Source organism: Helianthus annuus, chromosome 9, assembly GCF_002127325.2.
Source record: "Helianthus annuus cultivar XRQ/B chromosome 9, HanXRQr2.0-SUNRISE, whole genome shotgun sequence".
Classification (NCBI taxonomy): Eukaryota; Viridiplantae; Streptophyta; class Magnoliopsida; order Asterales; family Asteraceae; genus Helianthus; species Helianthus annuus.
The window spans coordinates 186,316,400-186,337,221 of record NC_035441.2 but is presented as its reverse complement, the minus strand read 5'-3'; the positions used below and the strand labels follow the sequence as shown (position 1 = coordinate 186,337,221).

General features: G+C 33.8%; 1 protein-coding gene across 1 annotated transcript; it reads right to left on the bottom strand.

The window, feature by feature from the left end:
- Positions 1 to 4,632: 4,632 nt before the first annotated feature.
- LOC110880158 (ABC transporter G family member 29) lies at positions 4,633 to 17,938 on the bottom strand. The gene is made up of 19 exons (XM_022128733.2): positions 17,513 to 17,938; positions 16,450 to 16,659; positions 16,270 to 16,354; positions 9,991 to 10,150; positions 9,764 to 9,894; positions 9,576 to 9,666; positions 8,977 to 9,278; positions 8,299 to 8,897; positions 7,947 to 8,217; positions 7,698 to 7,851; positions 7,546 to 7,608; positions 7,225 to 7,364; positions 6,787 to 7,119; positions 6,320 to 6,694; positions 6,102 to 6,235; positions 5,782 to 6,009; positions 5,521 to 5,692; positions 5,163 to 5,417; positions 4,633 to 5,091 (listed from the first exon to the last, which is right to left on the bottom strand). The coding sequence occupies exons 1-19, from the start codon at positions 17,872 to 17,874 to the stop codon at positions 4,819 to 4,821; spliced, it is 4,338 nt and encodes a 1,445-aa protein (XP_021984425.1). The 5' UTR covers positions 17,875 to 17,938; the 3' UTR covers positions 4,633 to 4,818.
- Positions 17,939 to 20,822: the final 2,884 nt, after the last annotated feature.

Here is a 20,822-nt window from a genome sequence, read left to right as displayed (position 1 = left end):
TTTCTTATCTACTTATAACCGTTCCTTATAATATAAGTAACTTACTCACAAATATATAGAGAAACCATTGTGAATGCTCTAAGAAACAGAACATCAAAAAAATTCTCAGTTGGGGCCTGGTTGTCATTTTTCTTTTGCAGGCTGAAGCCAGCTTGGTAGTGGGCTGAGTATCGAGACGGAGCAGGTTGATTTAAGTAGAGGTAGAGGTGTAAAAAACGGTTTTGTATAGAAGAATTGATTCTTGACCCAGACCGCTATCACACATAAACCCGTTTCGCCCAAACCAGTTTGGGCCCAACCCTGGCTCAGCGGTGTGGTATAGGATTGTGTTTTTATGTGTTATAACGGTGGGGCCTAACAGGTTTTGAACCTGACCAAACATTTTTTCAGCCATATCTGATTTGAACCGGATTCAAATGGTTTGCGTGGGTCGGGGTCTTCAACACCAAACCAGTTTAGGTCCAACCCAAAAATATTGGTGCGGTTATACCAAATCAATTTGGGCCCAAACCGGGTTTCGTACACCTCTATGTAGAGGTGCTCAAATAGGTATTAAAAACTGGATCGGATTTTATCCGATGCGGATAAGTCAAACCATGGTCAAAACCGAAATGTGAAAATCTGGATCAGATTTATCCTGTTCAAAGGTCCATAAAAGTCGATTCTATAGCATCCGGATCGGATCATCCAAACTGAATATTCTTAAAAATTTGGATTTTTGAAAAAAAAAATCTATACTATATAATGAAAGAAACATGTTTTGGAACACTTGTCATTCTCTCATTTAATTGATTAAAAATAATAATATTTAATCTAAATTAATACAAATTCTTATTATTAATAATATTTAATCAAATCTAAAATCTAATTTAATACAAAGTTTTATTATCAATAATATTTATTCAAATCTAATAAATAATATAACAAACTCAAAAAAATCATATTTTATTTACTTTTAAAATGTTATACAAAAATTCGTTAAAATAAATATAAATTAATAAATAAATAAAATAAATTCACTAATATTCATATTTCTAGAATTTTTTACAAATAAAAAGTTAAATAATAATAAATGTATAGGACAAACCCAATAAAATTCATATTATATATAATAGTAAAATCCAGCTTAAATCTGGATCCAAAAAAAATCTGATGGGTTGAAATTTTTTAAAGAGAAAAATGCTCGGATAGTCCCTGTGGTTCACCTTTTTTCACCTATAGTCCTCGACCTTCTAAAATTACCTGAATAGTCTTCAAGTTTTCAATTTTCGTTCCCGGATAGTCCCTGGCGTGGATGAAGGTTACTTTTCTCAGTTAAGTTGGTGTAAAATGACTATAATGCCCCGACTTTCTAAAATTATCTGAATAGTCCCCAAGTTTTCAATTTTCGTTCCCGGATAGTCCCTGGCGTGGATGAAGATTACTTTTCTCAGTTAAGTTGGTGTAAAATGACTATAATACCCTTACTATTAAAAAACAACAAATAAAACACTAAAAGAAATATTATAAAAAATTCAGATGGGCCCATATCTTTTATTAAAAACCTCTCTCTCTTTACATAATTAAAACACATCTCTCTCTACCACCCTTCTCTCTCTACCCATCAGCCACCATCTCCCGTCACCACCCCACCATCCAGCGACCACCACCTGCCATCACCACTGGCCTGTCATCACCATCTTCTACCCTTCTCATGTAGAACCTCTCTAGCTTGCAATCACCAACCACTGGACTACCACCACTTGCCACCACCACCGCCACTCTCTTTCTCCCTTTAAACATATCAACAAAATCCCTAAAGTTATTTCCTTGTCAAGGGATCTGAGCCTATAAAAAAAAAGTGTTTTAGTAAATAAAAGAGCCCCAAATGAAACCTGCTTTCACCGTCTCTCTCTCCCATTCAAACTAACCATCACCAACACCACTAAGCCGACACAAGTCACAACCACCATCAACAACGCCACCATCACCCACCTACAAACCTGCAAATCGAACCAAACCGCCAACATCACCCACTTATGAACCTCCAAATCGAAGCTCTAAATCGTACCTGGAAGAAAGTTCCTTCGTCTCCACCGGTAGAAAACCCCATGGAATCACTGGAAAAACCCACGGCAGAAAATCCCTTCGTCTCCACCATTTACACACGTTGGTCTGATTTCTGATATGTTTCAGAAGAGATGAGGGGTTAGAAGAGGGTTGTGCGGAGATGATGTCGGGTGTTGATGGGCAGCGGTAGTTGCAGTGGTGAGGTGGTGCTTGGTGGATAGGGGTGCAAACGAGCCGAGCCGAGCCCGAGCTCGGCCGGGCTCGAGCTCGAGCTCGATTAACTTATGAGAGCTCAGGCTCGAGCTCGGCTCGATTCGAGCTTTGTTTTCAAAGCTCGAGCTCGGCTCGTTTGTATTTTATCAAGCTCGAGCTCGGCTCGGGCTCGGCTCGTTTATTATCTATTAATTAGTATATTAAATAAAAATAATATAAATAATAGACTTTTTAGGCTTGCGAGCTCGATAAGTAAAGCTCGGGCTCGTTTACTAAATAAGCTTATTTGTAGGTTTGAGGTCGGCTTGTAAATAAGTTTAAATAAGCTCGGCTCGACTCGGCTCGTTTACACTAAGGCTCGATAAGGCTCGACGAGCCTAATGAGCTTCACACATGAGGCTCGAGCTCGGGCTCGATAAGCAAACGAACTTCGTTTTGAGGCTCAAGCTCGGCTCAGGCTCGATAAGGCTCGGCTCGTTTCGAGCTTTTTCTCGAGCCGATCTCGAGTAGCTCGCGAGCCGCTCGGCTCGTTTGCACCCCTAGTGGTGGAGTAGAGAGAGAAAAGAGGGGAGAAAGAGTGTGTGTTAATCTGCCGTGTGTGTACATACATATATAATGGTAAGGGTGTTAAGTGGATGTTAAGTGGTGGATGTGGCAAGGGTGGTTGTGAAGATGGTGGTGGTGGTCAGTGGTGATGGTGGCGGTGGAGGTGAAGACCGGAGGTGGTGGTACCAGAGAGAGAACAGGGACAGAAAAAGGGATGATTTGTGTATGTATATTTACATACATATATATTATAGTCCCTGGCCCACATGTATTTTATAATATTTCTTTTAATGTTTTATTTGTTGTTTTTTAATAGTAAGGGCATTATAGTCATTTTACATCAACTTAACTGAGAAAAGTAACCTTCATCCACGCCAGGGACTATCCAGGAACGAAAATTGAAAACTTGGGGACTATTCAGGTAATTTTAGAAAGTTGGGGACTATAGGTGAAAAAAGACGAAACCACAGGGACTATCCGGGCATTTTTCTCTTTTTTAAATTTGTATTGGATTTGACGGATCCTATAGATTGCATTTGGTTTTAAAAAACCCAGTTTCCCCATCGGATCATCAGTTTTAAATTATTTTTCGGATAGGTTTGGAATTCGGATATTTTGTACATCTATAAATGTAAGTATCTAACTGTTGGATTGTTTCACTCTTGCGCTACAGAACCTAAATTAGAAATCATTTGGCTTAAGAAATTTTTTTTATCTGTTAATTAAACAATTGAAATTTCACACTGAATTTAAAAAGAAATAAAATTTGATGATATCTAAGAGTTATTTTTACAGTTTTGTAGAGAAATTTAGTAGACTCCTCATATTAAAGCGAAGACAAGGTTAATAATTATAATTTGTGTGTTACATGGGTGATTAAAAAGATATTAATAACAACTTCTACATATAAATTACATATATGTGGATGGTTAGATATTATATAGTGGTAAATTATGAGTATGAATAAAATTTTCAACTATGTTGGCACACTCTTAGGGTCTGTTTGGTATGGGCTAATGGAATGGACGAAGGAATGGAATGCACGAGGTAATGGAATGGACGAGTGAATTTAATGGATCATTACCATTCCATGTCTTGTTTGGTTACCATGTGTGAATGGAATAAGTTATTATTGTCTATTGTTCGGTAGGCAAAAAAAACAGAGTAATAAAATCAGCGGTGAGTGGTGGTGGTGGTGGTCGGTGGTAATGATTGTGGGTGGTTATAGGTGGCGGTGGTGGGTGTCGGCGGCGACGATGGGTGGTGGTGGCGGCGGCGAGTGGCGGTGCGGCGGCGACGACGAGTGGTGGTGGTGGCAAGATGGTCGTTGGTGGTGGGTGGAAGCAGAGGTGGCGGCGGCGGCGGTTGGTGGTGGCAGTGGTGGTGGCGTTGACGATGGTGGTGGGCGGCGACGGCGGTAACGAGTGTCGTTAGCGGTTGGTCGCAGCTGTGGGTGATAACGATAGTGAGTGGGTGGCGGCGGCGGCGGTGGCTGTCGGGGTGAGGTGGTGACGGGTGGCGTCGGTGGTGGGTGGTGGTGGTGGTGGTGGGTGGTGGTGGTGGTGGGTTGTGGCAAAGGTGGTGGGTTGTGGTGTTGTTGATGAATGGTGCAAGAGGGGATGGAATGGAAAAAAAACATGGGGGTGGAAGGAATGATTTTGAGGGAATGAAATGCATTTTAGAATGGGTGATTCCATTACATTGACCAACTAAACACCCTTTTCTTCATTCCCTCGTAATCATCCATTCCATTCCACCTCTCATTCCTACATACCAAACACTACCTTAATATCCCCGATGTAACACTATCCAAAGAAACTATTATTAAAAGGAAACAATATCAAAATAGCAACATAGATACATACAAATTTAAATATACAAAATTTCAATATCCCCGTTAAGGACACCCTAAACACGATTTTTAAACTAAAGAAAAGATTAAATAAAAAAGTTATCAAATTGAATTCCAAAAGAAGTGCATAGACATACTTAGAAATAAGTGATGTATGATCATCTGACTTGGAAATTCAGGGTCCTTAAGCAGAAGGCATATATGAAAGCAAATAACACACAAAAACCAACTAGAACTGCGGCAACGGGACCCATGAAATCTAATCTAAATCCGAAGTGATCTTTGATATACCAATTCATGGGCGGGTCATATGACATCCCAGGCACAGTGATCGTGTTCTCGACATCATGGTATTGTGAAATGATGAACCCATAAACAGTCCAGGCTATGGGACATATCCAGTAGTACCATACCCACCATTTTGGAATTCTCTGAAATTCAACAATGTGTTAACTTTATACAATAAAAAAGCGAAATAAAATTACTATTAATGAAGACTTACGGGTCTTGGGATGAAAAACCCCGAAAAGAAATTAAAGAGCCCGTAGAATAAAACAGCTACTACGGCTGCTATTTGATCGTTTGGTGTGAGGGCAACCGTCATCAATCCATAGTATGTAAAATATAGGAATGAAAAGAAGTTGATGAAAAAGAACCAAAGAAATTTGGTTGCTGACCATTCGAAGGACACCATGGCATACACTATCAAAGTGTAATATGTTGTTGCAACAAATACATATGGTATTTCCACGAGGACCTAAATGAATAATGAATTCTCATTTTGCTAGTTAGAAGCTAGTTATAATAAATGATAAATTTTGTTTGAGTTTAATCATGCGAACATTTATTCAAACCCTGACCTGTGCCAAAGCGTATGGTAATGTTGAGTACATTCCAGCTGCTCTTTCTCGATAAAAGACCGTTCTTTCTGAGGCTACTACAGGCTGCACTGTTTGGCAATTGTTCATACCAACAAAGAACACTCCAGCATATAATGCCCCAACGATAGTGTTCACATTGTTGCTGCTCTCCCTGAAAATATATGGATAAAATAAAGTATTAAGAGAATGGATTTCATAAACCATTGTAAAAAAAATTATGTTCAAGTTTTTTATAGTGACCTCTTTTCACCAATCTTCCAAAATGTTATTCCAACTAGGAGTGCTGCAACGAATGTAAAGATGTTGCGTACAAGGTTATAATCGGGATTTCTCCAATAACTCCACCACATCTTCCATATACAAGACTTGAATTGTCCCCAAGAAGATTGAGAATACTGTGTACTAAAATGGAGATCTGTTGCTCCTGGAGGAGGTGTGCTTAACCGCATCACTAATTCCGCGTTCTTTCTATGGTTCATATATACATAGATCATTACAAATTACAATCTTTAGATAATTTTGAGTTACTTCAATTCAAAATTATCATTAGACAAACTTACTGATACAAGTCTGATGATTTGAAGTGTTCAGCAAAATCAATCCCAAGTCGACTCTCTACAACAGTGGAAGTGACTTCCAACATCCATGTTGATGGATTGTATTTATCTGGCATCTTTGAAATCCCAGGGATTTCCTGATTGTATGATAATTGGTTAATATTATCTTTGTATTACATAAAATAAAACATTCCCTTTGTTTAGTTATGCTTGTAAAATACCTCAAAATAGTCTATAATATTTCTTGAGTTCCTCCCAAGTGGTCCTGCATAGATCATTTGCCCACCCCTTTTCAGTAGTAGTAACTCATCAAATGATTCAAAGATATCGATACTAGGTTGATGGATGGTGCACACAACAGTTCTCCCTGTATCAACAGTGTTTCTCACCGTCCTCATTACAATGGCTGCTGCTCTTGCGTCAAGCCCAGAAGTCGGCTCATCCATGAAAATTATTGAAGGATTAGCAACAAGCTCTACAGCAATTGTTAGCCTCTTTCTTTGTTCCGTTGACAAACCACTAATTCCTGGAAGTCCCACTACAGTATCCTTGAGATTGTCTAGTTCAACAAGCTCCATCACCTCACGTACAAAAATCTGAAATGTTATCAACACAAAGAAATTAATTAGCGCCTTATTTTTTGTATTTATATGTTTTACCAAAAGTTAATTGCATATTCATTTATTACCATCTTCTCTTCGTCACTGACTTCTTTTGGGAGCCGAAGGAAAGCCGAATAAATTAAAGATTCATAAACAGTGATATTGGGAGAGTGGATATCATTTTGCTCACAATATCCAGATATTCTAGCAAATGTTTCTTGTTTCTTTGGATATCCTGATATTCGAATATCTCCTTCAATATAACCACTTGTCTTTCTTCCAGCTAAAACGTCTAACAATGTTGTTTTACCAGCTCCACTAACTCCCATCAAAGAAGTTAATACTCCGGGCCTAAAAGCACCACTTACCTCGCAAAGTAATTGCAACCTATTTTCAGTCACTCCTTGTTCTCGCATTTCCTGTTCAATCAATAATCATTGGATTTTAAATTATCGTTATTCTGTAACTATTTTAGATTTTTAAGTAAGAGTATTGAGAACAAGTTAAAAGGGATAGGAATTTACTCGAGGCATATCAACAAAATAGTTCATGTTATCAAATGACATGGATAATGGAGTAAATGGAAGAATCATTCCTTTTTTAGGAGCCTTGGAATCATAAGAGCCAGATTGACTTCTTACAAGTTCCTTTTCTGTAGATCCGTCTACAAGAGTCATACATATATAGCGTTAAATAGGAAAACTTGTGTATTTTGTGTGTATTTGTTTTCTTATTTTCTTAATCTTTTCTTCTTAATAGAAATACTTATATTAATTGTAAAGGAAGAGTGAGGAATTCTATTTGCCTAGTTGTGATCATTTTGAGTACTAATTGTTTGTGGGTACCTTTTTTAGCTTGCATTCCCATAGATGCTTCTTTGGAGATGATTGCTTGTTGTTTTCCAAGGGCTGATTATTTAATAGAAAAAGTGAAAAAGTTAGTTAGTCGTAAGATATTTAGGAATTTTTGAATGGGGATGTGGTTGAGGGATACTTACGGTCTAAATACATGAGAGCAAAAGTGAAAAGGATGTTGAAGAGAACTGCAAAACCTACAAGAGAAGCAAAACCTATCCAGAACCAACTTTCTTGAGTTGGGATATCCATGTTTTCTAGTATTGCTATGCCAAGTCTAGTTGTATTGTCCGTACTCTATGAGCATCATAACAGATATATCAGATACATATACAGTGAATATACTTCCCTTTTAGAGTTTTGTGGTTTTTAGCTAAGAAACAATAACTTACCATTTTGTTCATCCACCTATGCGAAAAGAACTCATTGATCGCTAAGGATTTGAAGCCATAGGACAATGGCGATACCCAATATCCCCACTCCCAGCAATCAAGAAGTTGAGATCTAGGAATGATGAAACCACCCAAAAGAAATATTAAGAGAAGTGCAAGGGTTCCACCTGTGTTTGCAATGTTCATTGTCCTACATATTCCAGAAATAAATCTAAAATATGCCCCTCCCACGTTTTGGATCATAAAAACCAATAGGAAGTGCTTGAAGAACCTACACATAAACCATAGTTATCTTCTTCTTAGAGATTAGTGGTAACAATACAAACCGTACAACAATAACAATATTTGTTACCTGCTAGCTTCGGGGGCAAGACCAACACCGTAATATACTATAGCCATCCACAAGATACTCTCTAACAAGCATGATGGTAGACGAAGCAAGAATGTTGGAAGTGTGTAAGCCCATGGTGGGTGGAAAAGAAGGTCTCTTTGTTTAAAAATTACGGGAAGCCTTATTATGATAAAGGAAATTTCAGCAAGACCATTAAACATGTTTAGGAGCAAGCTGAACAAAAGTGTTCCTGTATATATTGATCCGTCTTCTTCATTCCTTGTGTGCATTCTACTCCTAAAATACACAGTCATTGCAGTACAGGATAATATGATGTACTGTATAGTCTTAAAAATGTAAATGAAACTGTTTCTTTTCATCAGTAGCCATTCTTTATTCCATGAGGCCTTAAGCAACTCCCTTTTTGGTACCGTGTATTTCTTGAAGACTAAAGCTGCTTTGTGGCTTTGGTTTCTATCATATGGGATTGAAAGCTCATCGTTCAGCTTCTCACCCACATGGAATTGCTTGAACCGCTCTACAAATTCGGAAACTGGGATATATGTATATGGTTTGCTTCTGTCTGCCCAATATTGCTCTTGATCCTTTCGAGAGGTAACCTATTGTCATGAAGATGTATAAAAATGTAAATGAATTTGATTATAGATTTGATATTCATGAACTTAATGAAAATTTTACCTCTTGCAAGAAGTCAGGAATGCCCTTTCTCTCAGGACACCTAAATCCACAATCTTCAAAAAATTCAAGCGCATATTCTCGTGGTCCTTGATATACAATTTGTCCTTCCGATAGTAATATTATGTCATCAAAAAGATCAAAAGTCTCAGGAGCAGGTTGTAGTAGGGACATGAAGATTGTTGAATCAGTGAGGTGTACAACTTGTTGCAAGCACTTCACTATCTGAAATGTGGTGGAGCTGTCTAGACCTGTGGATATCTCGTCCATAAACAAAGTTTTTGCTGGCCCAACAAGCATCTCTCCTGTTTTAGATTGGCAACACAGTTAGGTATGATAAAAATAACCTACATTGAAGGATATATAGCAAACATGCAAATTGAAGAGTATTAGAGAATAAAACATTTATTAAGGTTTTTTTTAACTTGATTTAATTGTTTATGTAATTAAGTTGATTTTCTTTTCTTTTTAACTTCATTTAATTTTCTTATTGATTGTTATAGATGTGTATCATTAAATATGATTAATCATAACCGATTACACATCAATTATTTCAGGCTTACATAAGATATGAATAGTGATAGAGAAAAAGACTTATTCACCCGTAGTTACTCGCTTCTTTTGTCCACCAGATATTCCTTGTCTCATTACGTCGCCAATTAAGGTGTCCCGACAGATATCCAGGCCTAGTATCTATTTCAATTCAACACACATATGAAGTCCGTTAAATAGAAGTCCGTTATACTAGCTAGGACTATATATAACGGGATTTGAAAAAACTCTATCTTACTCTTAGAGTATAGTAAGTAATCAAACTGCTAGCATCTCCTTCTAAGGCAGTTCCCTTCATGAAAAGGTCGATATCAGCTTCTGGGTAAATCCCTACTTGCTTCTCTCTTCTTGCGAGCTCCGCCAACAATTCTGTATTATTATTATTAAGTTATACATGGTATTTGCTTGTGCAAAGGATTAATACATCACAATTTTCAAAAAAAAAAAAAAAAAAAAAAACATTACCCATTCTTGACCCGACTCCTTGGCATCTTGCTGAGAAATCTAATGTTTCCTTAACTGTCATTTCTCCGGCATGAACATCGTACTGGCTTATGTAGGCAGACGTCCTTTGTGGTACAAATTCATTGAGCTTATGGCCATTATAAGTGATATCTCCTTCAACCTATTTAATATGTATGTAAGTTGGTATAGTTAGATATCTCATATTCTACACGTATAAAAAACTAGTAAAGTTCATATTTAAGTAAAACTAGGGTTAAGACCTGCCCGCGTTGCGGCGCGGGTACATCGTAAACATTGAATGGATTAGTCCAAATGTTATATGATGCATTAACCATATGAAAACACACATTTCGACGTATTCAGTTGAACTCAATGTAACCTGTATAAGCATTGTGATTGGATCAAACGTAAAGTAAATCAAATTCATATCGAACAATCATAACGTATTATATGTGACCCAACTCATACATAGAAAATGTAACGGGTATGAAGGAAAATGTGCACAAGTAATCAAAAGGGATTAATTAGAGCTTTCGAAAAAAAGGGGAGAAAAAGAAACCATAATTTGACTCCACTCGGTTTAAAACAAATTTTACGAAACATACATAAAATAAACACGAAAACATATTATATTTGACCTGAATCATTTCCCAAAAAAGTTTACGTTGAAACGTAGAACAACTTGAATTTATACCAAAACATACATAAAAATATGCACGTAAACATGGTTTCTTTAAACGAAAACGTATTATATTTAACCTGACTCGTCTATAAAAAAAGTTTACGTCGGAATGTAGAACATATTATATTTATACATACCCGTATATAAAATATGCATGTAAAAAATAGTTTTTAAGTAAAGGAAGTATAAGGGTAAACCGAAACAAAATATTAGTAAAAAATTTAATAGGTTAAAAACGTTCGTAAAACCGTGCCAAGTAGCACCAATGCCGCAACGACATCGACTCTCAACATCGTAAAAATAAAATAGATAAAATGGTAAAAATTACACTGAACGAAAAGCAGACTAAAATCATTGAACCACGCACACTCGTTACAGTGTGTTAATTCGAAGAAATTAATCAGAAACGTAAAACATAGAAAATAATAACTTAGTCGATTTACGACCCACCCGTTGCGACGAACTTTTCAAAAGGGAAAAAATGGACGCGTTGCGATGGGTTTGTCAAATATGGAAAAATATAGCAAAAAACATTGAACCTCACATGCACGCTACGACATGTTAACTCGCAAAATTTAGAACGAAACGTAAAACGAAAAGCTTGCGAAAGACAAAAAGTATGGGGACCAAAGTTGTAAATAAGAAAGTGTTGTTTTAAATTACAAAATATGAAAAAGTTTAAGTTAAAAGTAAAAATTTGAAATGGGTTAAAATGTAAAAGAAAAAACTTTAAGGTTTAAAGTGTAAAATGAAGTTTTTTTGTTTGAAAAAGTTTCAAAGCATGATGTACAAGTCATGATGCACAAAAAAGTTGCTAATTTATATATGGAATAATATTCATATAAAATGCTTAGAATATCAACTATATTGTAATGTCGCATTAAGTTTCTGGAAATCACAATTTTTAAGTAATTTAGACCATCTCCAATTGTATGTCTGTGGACGTCCTTTGAGTGAGAGGTGACATGCCCTACCAAAAGCCATTGTTAGAGTTTGATGCAGAACTTGCTTTATTATTATATTTTTTTTGGTCTTAATTTAATTTGTTGTACATTAATAATTCGTACACTTTAGTGAGTTGTATACCACATTTATTTCTTAGTGTCAAATCATTTTAAATTTTTAAAAATAGTAACTTATGTAACATCTTATACAATACTTTAATTTATATAAATTACTAGGTTAGAACCCTATGTATTACACGAGTTAAATAAGTGTAATTTTATATATTAAATAATAAAAAGTTATATCTTTATGAATCTCGTATATTGTACGGGTCAAATAAATATAAATTTATATATCAAATAATAAAAAAAAGTTATATTTTTAACAACCATGTGTATTACACATATTAAATAAATGTAATATTGTATACTAAATACTAAAAACGTCGTATCTTTAAAAAACTCGTGTATAATCGGGTTGAATAAATCTACCAAATAATAAAAAATTACATCCCAATAATAAAAAATACATCCTTAAAAACCCGTATATTACACGTGTTAAATAGATCTAAAAAAGGGTTACATCTTTAAAAACCATATGTATTACACAGATTAAATAAATGTAATTTTGTATATTAAATACTAAAAACATCGTATATTTAAAAAACCCACGTATAGTCGGGTTGAAAAATCTACCAAATAATAAAAAAAATCACATCCTTAAAAAGCCCCGTGTATTACACGTGTTGAATAAATCTAATTTTACATAGCAAATGATAAAAAATTATATCTTTAAAAACTTCGTGTTTACACGGGTTAAATAAATGTAACTTTGAATAGTAAATAATAAAAAAATAATTTTAAAACCCCGCGTTTTACACGAGTTGAATAAATATAATTTTGTATACCAAATAATAAAAAATTATATTTTTAATAAATTAGGATGACATTTAATATTAATTTATTATTTATATATTTAATATAAGATAAATAGGAAAGAGAGGTATTTGTTTTAAAAATATATTAAATTAACAATTTAAATTTGAGGATAATATTTTATTAAAGTATGATAAGATTAATATTAATTTATTATTTATTTAGTTAATATAAGATAATTATAGATTTGAGGATACCTCCAATGAATGACACGTGTCCAAAAGTTGGTTTCTTTTATTATAGTAGATAGATTTTATTAACAAAGTATTTGTTTAGTTTTTTTTTTATTATAATCAGTTAGTTATATACTAGGTTAGAACCCCGTGTATTACACGGGTTTAATAAATATAATTATATATACTAAGTAATAAAATAGTTACATCTTTTAAAAACTCGTGTGTTACACGATTTGAATAAACACATGTCTTACACGAATAATGTAATCCGTTGACACATTTAGTTATCAAGATGTGTTTTCTAACAAAATGAACTTTGAGGCACTATTTACTTATTGTAACATATTATTTTATTTTTTATTAGGTTAGAGAGTTGTGTATTACATGGTTTATAACATTTTACTTTGTTTTTTATTTATTATTAGGTTAGAAACTTACGTATTACCTGATGTTGGATAATCAACAGAAAAAAAAGAAAAGAAATATTTTAGTAAAAAATATTAAATGTACAAGAGATAAGGTAGATATTATGATTTAATATTATTATTTCATTGGAGTATAAAACGGGATAATGAGATCCTTTATTAGAAGTAGGATTCTAAATATACCATATGTATGAAAAATATATATGTTCTTCATGTATTGAATAAATCCTTTTAACGAAAGTGTTGATTAAAATAAATATTTTTATTTTAATATGTGATTATCAGTTATCCTTATCCTTATCATCAAAATATAAAAACAACTAAAACTATCAATTAAATAAAATCTTTATCTTTATAAATATTTAAAACGCTTATAATTTTTTTTAGATTTTTATAATTAATATATGATTATAATAATTAGTATATTATTATCAGTATATTTTGATTTTAATATGTGATTATCAGTTATCATTGTCCTTATCATCAAAATATAAAATCAATTAAAACTACCAATTAAATAAAATCTTTATCTTTGTAAATATTTAAAACACGCTAATATATTTTTCTAGATTTTAATAATTAATATATGATTATAATAATTAATATATTATTATCAGTTATTTTTGTCTTTATCATTAAAATCTTTTCTACAAAATTTAAATTTTAAATTTAATATTATCAATAATTGACTTTCCATAATAAATATTTAGAAAAATAATTAAGACCACCTCATAAAGCGTCATGTGTTCCTAGCATGGTTTCTTTTATTATATAGTACAAATTTATAACTAATTGAATTATATATGTTTAAGAAATAATCTGATTACGGAAAATAAATACTAAAGGAAGAGATGATGTGTATATTAGATAACTAGACGTGTCTAAGAGTGTTTTTAGACTTTTACATTGAAGATGAATTTATAATCATTAAATTTCTTCTATTGACACAATATCATACTGTCAAATCTTAATGAAATAACTACCTTCTATATTATTATTTATTGTCGTTATTATAAAGTCATACTGTATAAATCTCAAAAAAGAAGCTACATTAAAAAACCGTCACCTTAGATATATTGTTTTAAAAATAATTTCATATTCATAATGTTTATGACAAAAGTTATATCTTGTAAAAAAATATAATCTCTTAAAAATGTGCGTTTAGTTATAAACTTTATAACTAAGATGACAAAAGATATAAATTACAAGTTTCAAATGATTTCTAATCTTTAAAAACACTATCTCTGTCCATATGAGTATAGACGAAAGTGGGAGCTGGTGTTATCGACAAACACCAACATTGCCGGCAACGTCTGTCCACGTATACCTCATTCCTGATGGTCATAGCAAAAATTATCACAGAATTTTTAATTTGCAGAAAAGGCTTTTAAGTGCCTAATTAGAATTAGTTTAATCAATTAATTCGCACATGATGATCTGAAATAAGTAGTTTACATATATTGTTGTTATATGTAAAGATATAATGTGTTATATAACATGAGTTTTATTCAACCCATACTATTCATCACCGTTCTAAGGGACATGATATATATGATTGTAAGTCAAGACTTCAAGATAGTATCATGATGTATTAATACTTAAAAAAATTTAAAAGTAATTAATATTAACAAAAAAAATAAATAATTACCAAATTGTATAGTGAAAATAAAATTTCAAGCGTCATAAACCAGTGTCCATTAAAAATGATTTTGAAGTAAATTACATACCTTTGGTCATTATATTTTGATCCGCCTTATATCCTAAAATTGATAAATTCTATACATAATTGATGTTTAGAAAAAAACTATTATCCAAATGATGTTTACATAAAAGTATTAAATTTTATATCCAAACTATCAACTTCAAAATAATATTGAATAAATTAAAAGATAAAATATGTTAACAATATAAAACAAACTAGATATATTTTCCATTTTGTCTTAATTGTATTTGATTGTGTTTCATAATTATAAAAAAAAATTAGAAAAATTCCTCCGCAAGTTGCGGGGAAATAGAATTGGTTCGGTTTATTACGATATCGATGCGGAACCAGCACTAATTAGTATAACAATAATTTATTTTTTAATGGTTAAATATTACGCTTCTTATAGGTATTTAATCCATAATATTCTCCTATCTAAACACTTAAAGGGTTTTCCCTTTAATAGTGGGTTGGGCTGTTATTATGACAAATTAAACACCTAGAGGGTTTTCCCTTTATTAGTGGGCTGGGCTGATATTATTATATATATAATTTGTTGACTACATTGCATCAGTAATTTTGAGTTTTTTGTTTTTTGTTTTTTTCTCATTTTGTTTTTGTTTCCTTAGCTTCACCCTCTTAACTTTTAACATTGATAGTTACACCCCTCAACATTTAAAAAAAAAAATTGTATGAATTCAGGTTCGTTTATATTTCGACGTAATTTTTTTTTTCAAAATGAGTCATCTCAAATATAATACGTTTTTCATTGAACGGTATATAAATTCAGGTTGCTTACATTTCATGAGTCATGTCAAATATGATATGTTTTAATGCTTATTTATTTTGACGTTTTCAGTTGGTCTACGTTTTAGCGTTTATCTACGTGTTGGTATAAATTCAAATTGTTTATGTTCCGACGTAGTGACATTTTGACCCCCTAGAGTTCTGCATCTTTTTATGTATGTTTTGGTATAAATTTAAGTTGGTTTACGTTTTAATGTAATTTATTTTGAAAATGAGTCATGTCAAATATAATATGTTTTGTGTTTATTTTTATGGACGTTTTCAATCGGTAGACGTTTGATCGATAAACAAGTACAAAAAAAAATTCAATTGGTAGACGCGGGGGAATCAGTTCTAGTTATGACAAAACATATCATATTTGACATGACTCATTTAGATTCTCGTCACGTCAACCTAGGGCTAACTCATTTGATAGAGGCATATGCCTTTTGGGCACTAGTTACTAAATAAACTTGTTAGAAAATACATCTTAAATTTGAGCCTTTAAGAAAAATACATCTTAAATTTGAGCTCACTTCTCACTTGAAATAAGAAGTAGAATTCAGAATGTAAATACAACAACAAATTATTTAATGGATAAGAAAATAAAAACTAAATCTATACTGACCTTTAAGCTGGAGTCGAGCTTTCCTGCCAAAGCCAACAAAAGAGTTGTCTTCCCAGAAGATGGAGGACCTAATAGAAGGGCCATTCTGTAACATAAAAAAGTTCATTATTGTTAGTTAACTACGGGCTTTAATTGGGTCGGATATCTGAATTGAGAACACGTAGTCGTAGACATATGTACCTTGAAGGTTTGATTATCCCTGATATATTTTTAAGAATGGTGATTTTTGTTTTCTTAGACAAACTGATTCCAATAGATCCTAGAAGTGATTCGACCATATTTCTGGCCGCGTTTGGTAGTGATGGAAGTGCTCTATCACCGACGTAGCAATCTGCTTCGATGATCAAGTTTTGAAATCGCACTTCAACTGTTGGAAGAGTTATGCCAACCCTGAAATACAAAGTTGGTATATATTGTCAAGTGAAAAGATAGTTAGGATCAGTATTTGAGATTGCTTATAAGAATTTACTTTTGAGATACCAAACACATTTTATTTAGCCATAAGCAATTCCAAAAGCTATCATCCAAATTTGTTTATTCCCTCACAACTTTTTAACATACCTTTAAAAAAAAATTCCTCCAAACTGGGAGAACAAGTAATTAAATAACAGCATATAAAGGCAATCTTAAACACCTTTAAAAAGGTTTAATTAGGGTACCAAAAGGAACAAAATAAGTAAAAAGTTTGAATAATCATGATAAACACCCCATAAAAAGAACAAAACATATAGATGTACGGGTGCAAACGAGCCGAGCTGAGTCCGAGCTTGACTAGGCTCGAGCTCGAGCTCGTTTAACATATGAAAGCTCGAGCTCGTGCTCGGCTCGATTCGAACTTTATTTCTAAAGCTCGAGCTCGGCTCGAAGGTAATTTTTCAAGCTCAAGCTCGGCTCGGGCTCGACTCGTTTAGCATTTATTAATTAATTTATATTAATTATAATTATTATTATACATATAATTTGGTTATTTTTTATATTTATATAAATGGTAATTTGGTAATTATTATCATATAAATATATGTTTAATATATTAATAAAAAATATATAAACAGAAAGCTCGTTTAGGCTTGCGAGCCGGCTCGAGCTCGATAAGCGAAACTCGGGCTCGTTTACTAAATGAGCTTGTTTTTAGGCTCGGGCTCGAGCTCGAGCTCATTGAAGCTCGGCTCGTTCGAGCTTTTTTTCGAGCTGAGTTCGAGTAGCTCGGCTCGTTTGGACCCCTATATAGATGATGGAGTCTTACCTATCAACCCTCTCTCTGAATTTTGTCAAGAACTTTCCATTATCCTCTTCAGCATCCTTGAATATCTTGTCAATGAACTCTTGATGTGCTTTTGCGTCGAGCTCTCTGACATCCAACAACAACCTCTCAGATGGTGTTCGGTCTTTCAGATCAGCTGAAATATTAAAATTCTTGAAGATGGTTGTTCGAACTCGGTTGTAGGTGGGCAGTTTCTCCAAAGCAGCCCATCGCAAGGCCTCTTCGTCAGCCAAAGCGCCGGGGCTGCTTCGCTGATAAGGGCTGCCACCACTACCAATGGAGAGCACATCTTCCACTCCCCTACTTATGCTTCTGATAATGTTTAATCCACTGTTGTCCTGCATCACTCTTTTACTTTCAGAACACCCAAAGATTAGAGTTACACCAGTAATTGAGTCATAGTGCGTTTGCAATGTTGTAACAATAGCTATTTAACGATGCAATTTTTTTGTCGTGCTTCATTTATTTATTTCTTTGTATTGTTATTTTTTTCTGGTCGGTTTACGACCCACAAAAATTATATTATAATTGAAGATATAGGTTTTAGCTTGACTAGAATAAATAATTTGCCTTATACAACGATTTTGAGATCTAAAGGTATATACATTTTAAGTTCTTTAAGGGGCTTTGGTTTTATTAGCTAGCAGGCACTTGGATGGTTGTAAGGGGGAGGGGGTGGTCATCACTTGCAAAAATTCCATCGTTTATAATATTCAATTAAGTTCTCTCATGTCATCAACCATTATTCCATCACTCACAACCTTTTTTAGTGGCATTGGTCATCACTCACAACACCCAACAATAAACCCTCACACCCCCTCACATCCATTTATCACTCACAGCCCATCACTCGTTGATTTTATCACGGAATACATTCCATCACTCGTTGAATAGTTGGTGGCGGTGGGAATTTCACCAAGTTCCACGCGTGGAACTTTTCATCACGCACAAAATATACAACCACCCCCAGTCCCCTAATAAATTGGGTATATAAACAATCTGGTTTCGGATGTTTTAAATTGTTGATCAGTTGTTTCAATCGGCTTAGGGCTTATATGGGTTCAGATGTATAGTTGTGTGGCTAGCAGCATTAGATGTCTAATGAGTTGTGTTTGCGCGTTGAAACCAATACGAACCCGAAAGTTTGATACAAACCCGAACATGGTATAAACCAGAATTTAGATGCCTGAACACGGACATTAAACGAGTTTTCACATACTAACACAAACATAACTCAAAACCCATTTTTTTATTATTTACATATTAATATACTAAATGTACAAATTCACAACCAACAACAACAACAACAACAACAACAACCATACCCAGTGTACAAATTCACAACCAATGCATACAAAATAAAAAGTATGCTTGAACTATAAATTTAGTGGGCGAACCCCCGAACATGATCCGTTTAGCTAAATGTGTTTGCGGATTCGACCCATACCCCTTTAGACTAAAATCTATTACGAGTTCTGTGTTAATCTTGTCTCGTGTATTTTCATTTGTTTATTATCGTGTAAGAAAAAAACAAATGCGTGAAACAATTTTTTGTTTTACTATTTCTCTACATACTATGTGTGTATTAGATTCAGTGGCGGATCTAGAAAATTCTCATAGGGGTAATGTTTAAAAAAAGGGGTAATGAAATCGAAAAAACGTCAAATTTTTCTAAAATATACACTACCATGTCAAGGGGCAACGGGGTTACCCCTTGTAACACTATAGGTCCATCCCTGATTAGATTTATGTATGTTTTTATGCTTTGTTATGGACAATTATTTTCGTTGTTAGTTGCTGGATAATTATGTTTACTTAAAAGTGGTAAATAAATGTTTATGCTATCCATACCCATGTTTAAGTGTTTCAGGGTTCATATGATATTTTCATCATCTTAATATCATTATTAAATCTTCATATGGTCAAGTCATTCAATGTTAAACACTTTCTCCATAATTATAGTTTAAGTGTTATAAAGTATTGTTACTTGAATTTTAACACCTTGATTATAAAAATAGCAACATATAAAGTAAACATTAAAACTAAAAGTGTTACTCTATGATAAACGTTACATATATACATGTGTTAATCTGATTACTATAATTTACATGTAAAAAAAACATTTTTTTGAACGGTGTGAATGACCTAATGTCACACCGTCTAAACTAAACGGTGGCCCTAATCAAGATCTGCCTAGACTACGTTGTATTAATAGGGTCCGCGCTGGGTTGGTCAAACTTGGTTACGGCGTTCCCCCGGAAACCGTACTGCCTCCACACGATATGCCTCGCTGAAGTAACAGCTGGATGAAAACCGGAGTGCGGCTCAGGATCGAACCCCCCTCGGTGGGTTTGTCACCATCATTGCCCAATATCCACCCCAATATGACACAAATGAGAATTGAACTTGAGTCTCCATTGGAAAACCCAAGTCTGCTACCACTAGGCCACAAGTGGGGGACGTAAAAAACATTTGTCCTAATCTCATCATTCTAAGCAGGTGAAGCCTCTCTAATTAACTCCTTATATAGATAAAAAGTTTGTCCTAATATCATCATTCTAAAATTCTACCGATAGCTTTGTTTTTTTTAAACCGCAAACAACAACATTTTATTCATCACAAAACTTTTGGACAATACAATGGTTAGTAAGCTACTAAGCCAACCACCTTTACATCATCGCCTAGAACATAATAAAATTACATACAATCGAAAACACATAATAGATTAGTTATCTCTCCAATTCAAACTTCACCCATTTTTCCCATTCTATGTTTATCCATTTCGCCCGAAATTTTACCCACATGAAGGAAATTGCTTGGATCTCCCTAAAGATTGCTTCTAAGTTTATTCGTTTCCCACCGAAGATGTGCTCGTTCCTTGCTTTCCAAATCTCCCAACAGGTTACCAAAAAAATTACTTGTATAAATTTTTTCTTATGCTTATCAACCGTCTCGTTCTTGTGAAAGTTCAACAGGTCCTTTGTGCTAGTCGCATGAATATGCTGTAGTCTACACCATGTGCTTATCCTTTGCCATATTTGCACAACCACATAACATCCTGTAAAAAGATGATCGGCGTCTTCTTCTTGATCATTACACAATTTACATATCGATGTGCCCGATAAAATTCCCTTTTTCTTTAATCCTTTCATAGTTGCTAACCGATCCTGAACTGCTCGCCACGCAAATATATTAACCTTTTTTGGAACCAATTTGACCCATACAAGTGGATAAAACGGGATAGCATATATGTTTAGCAGCGCTCGAGATGATGCAACCGAAAATGTACCAT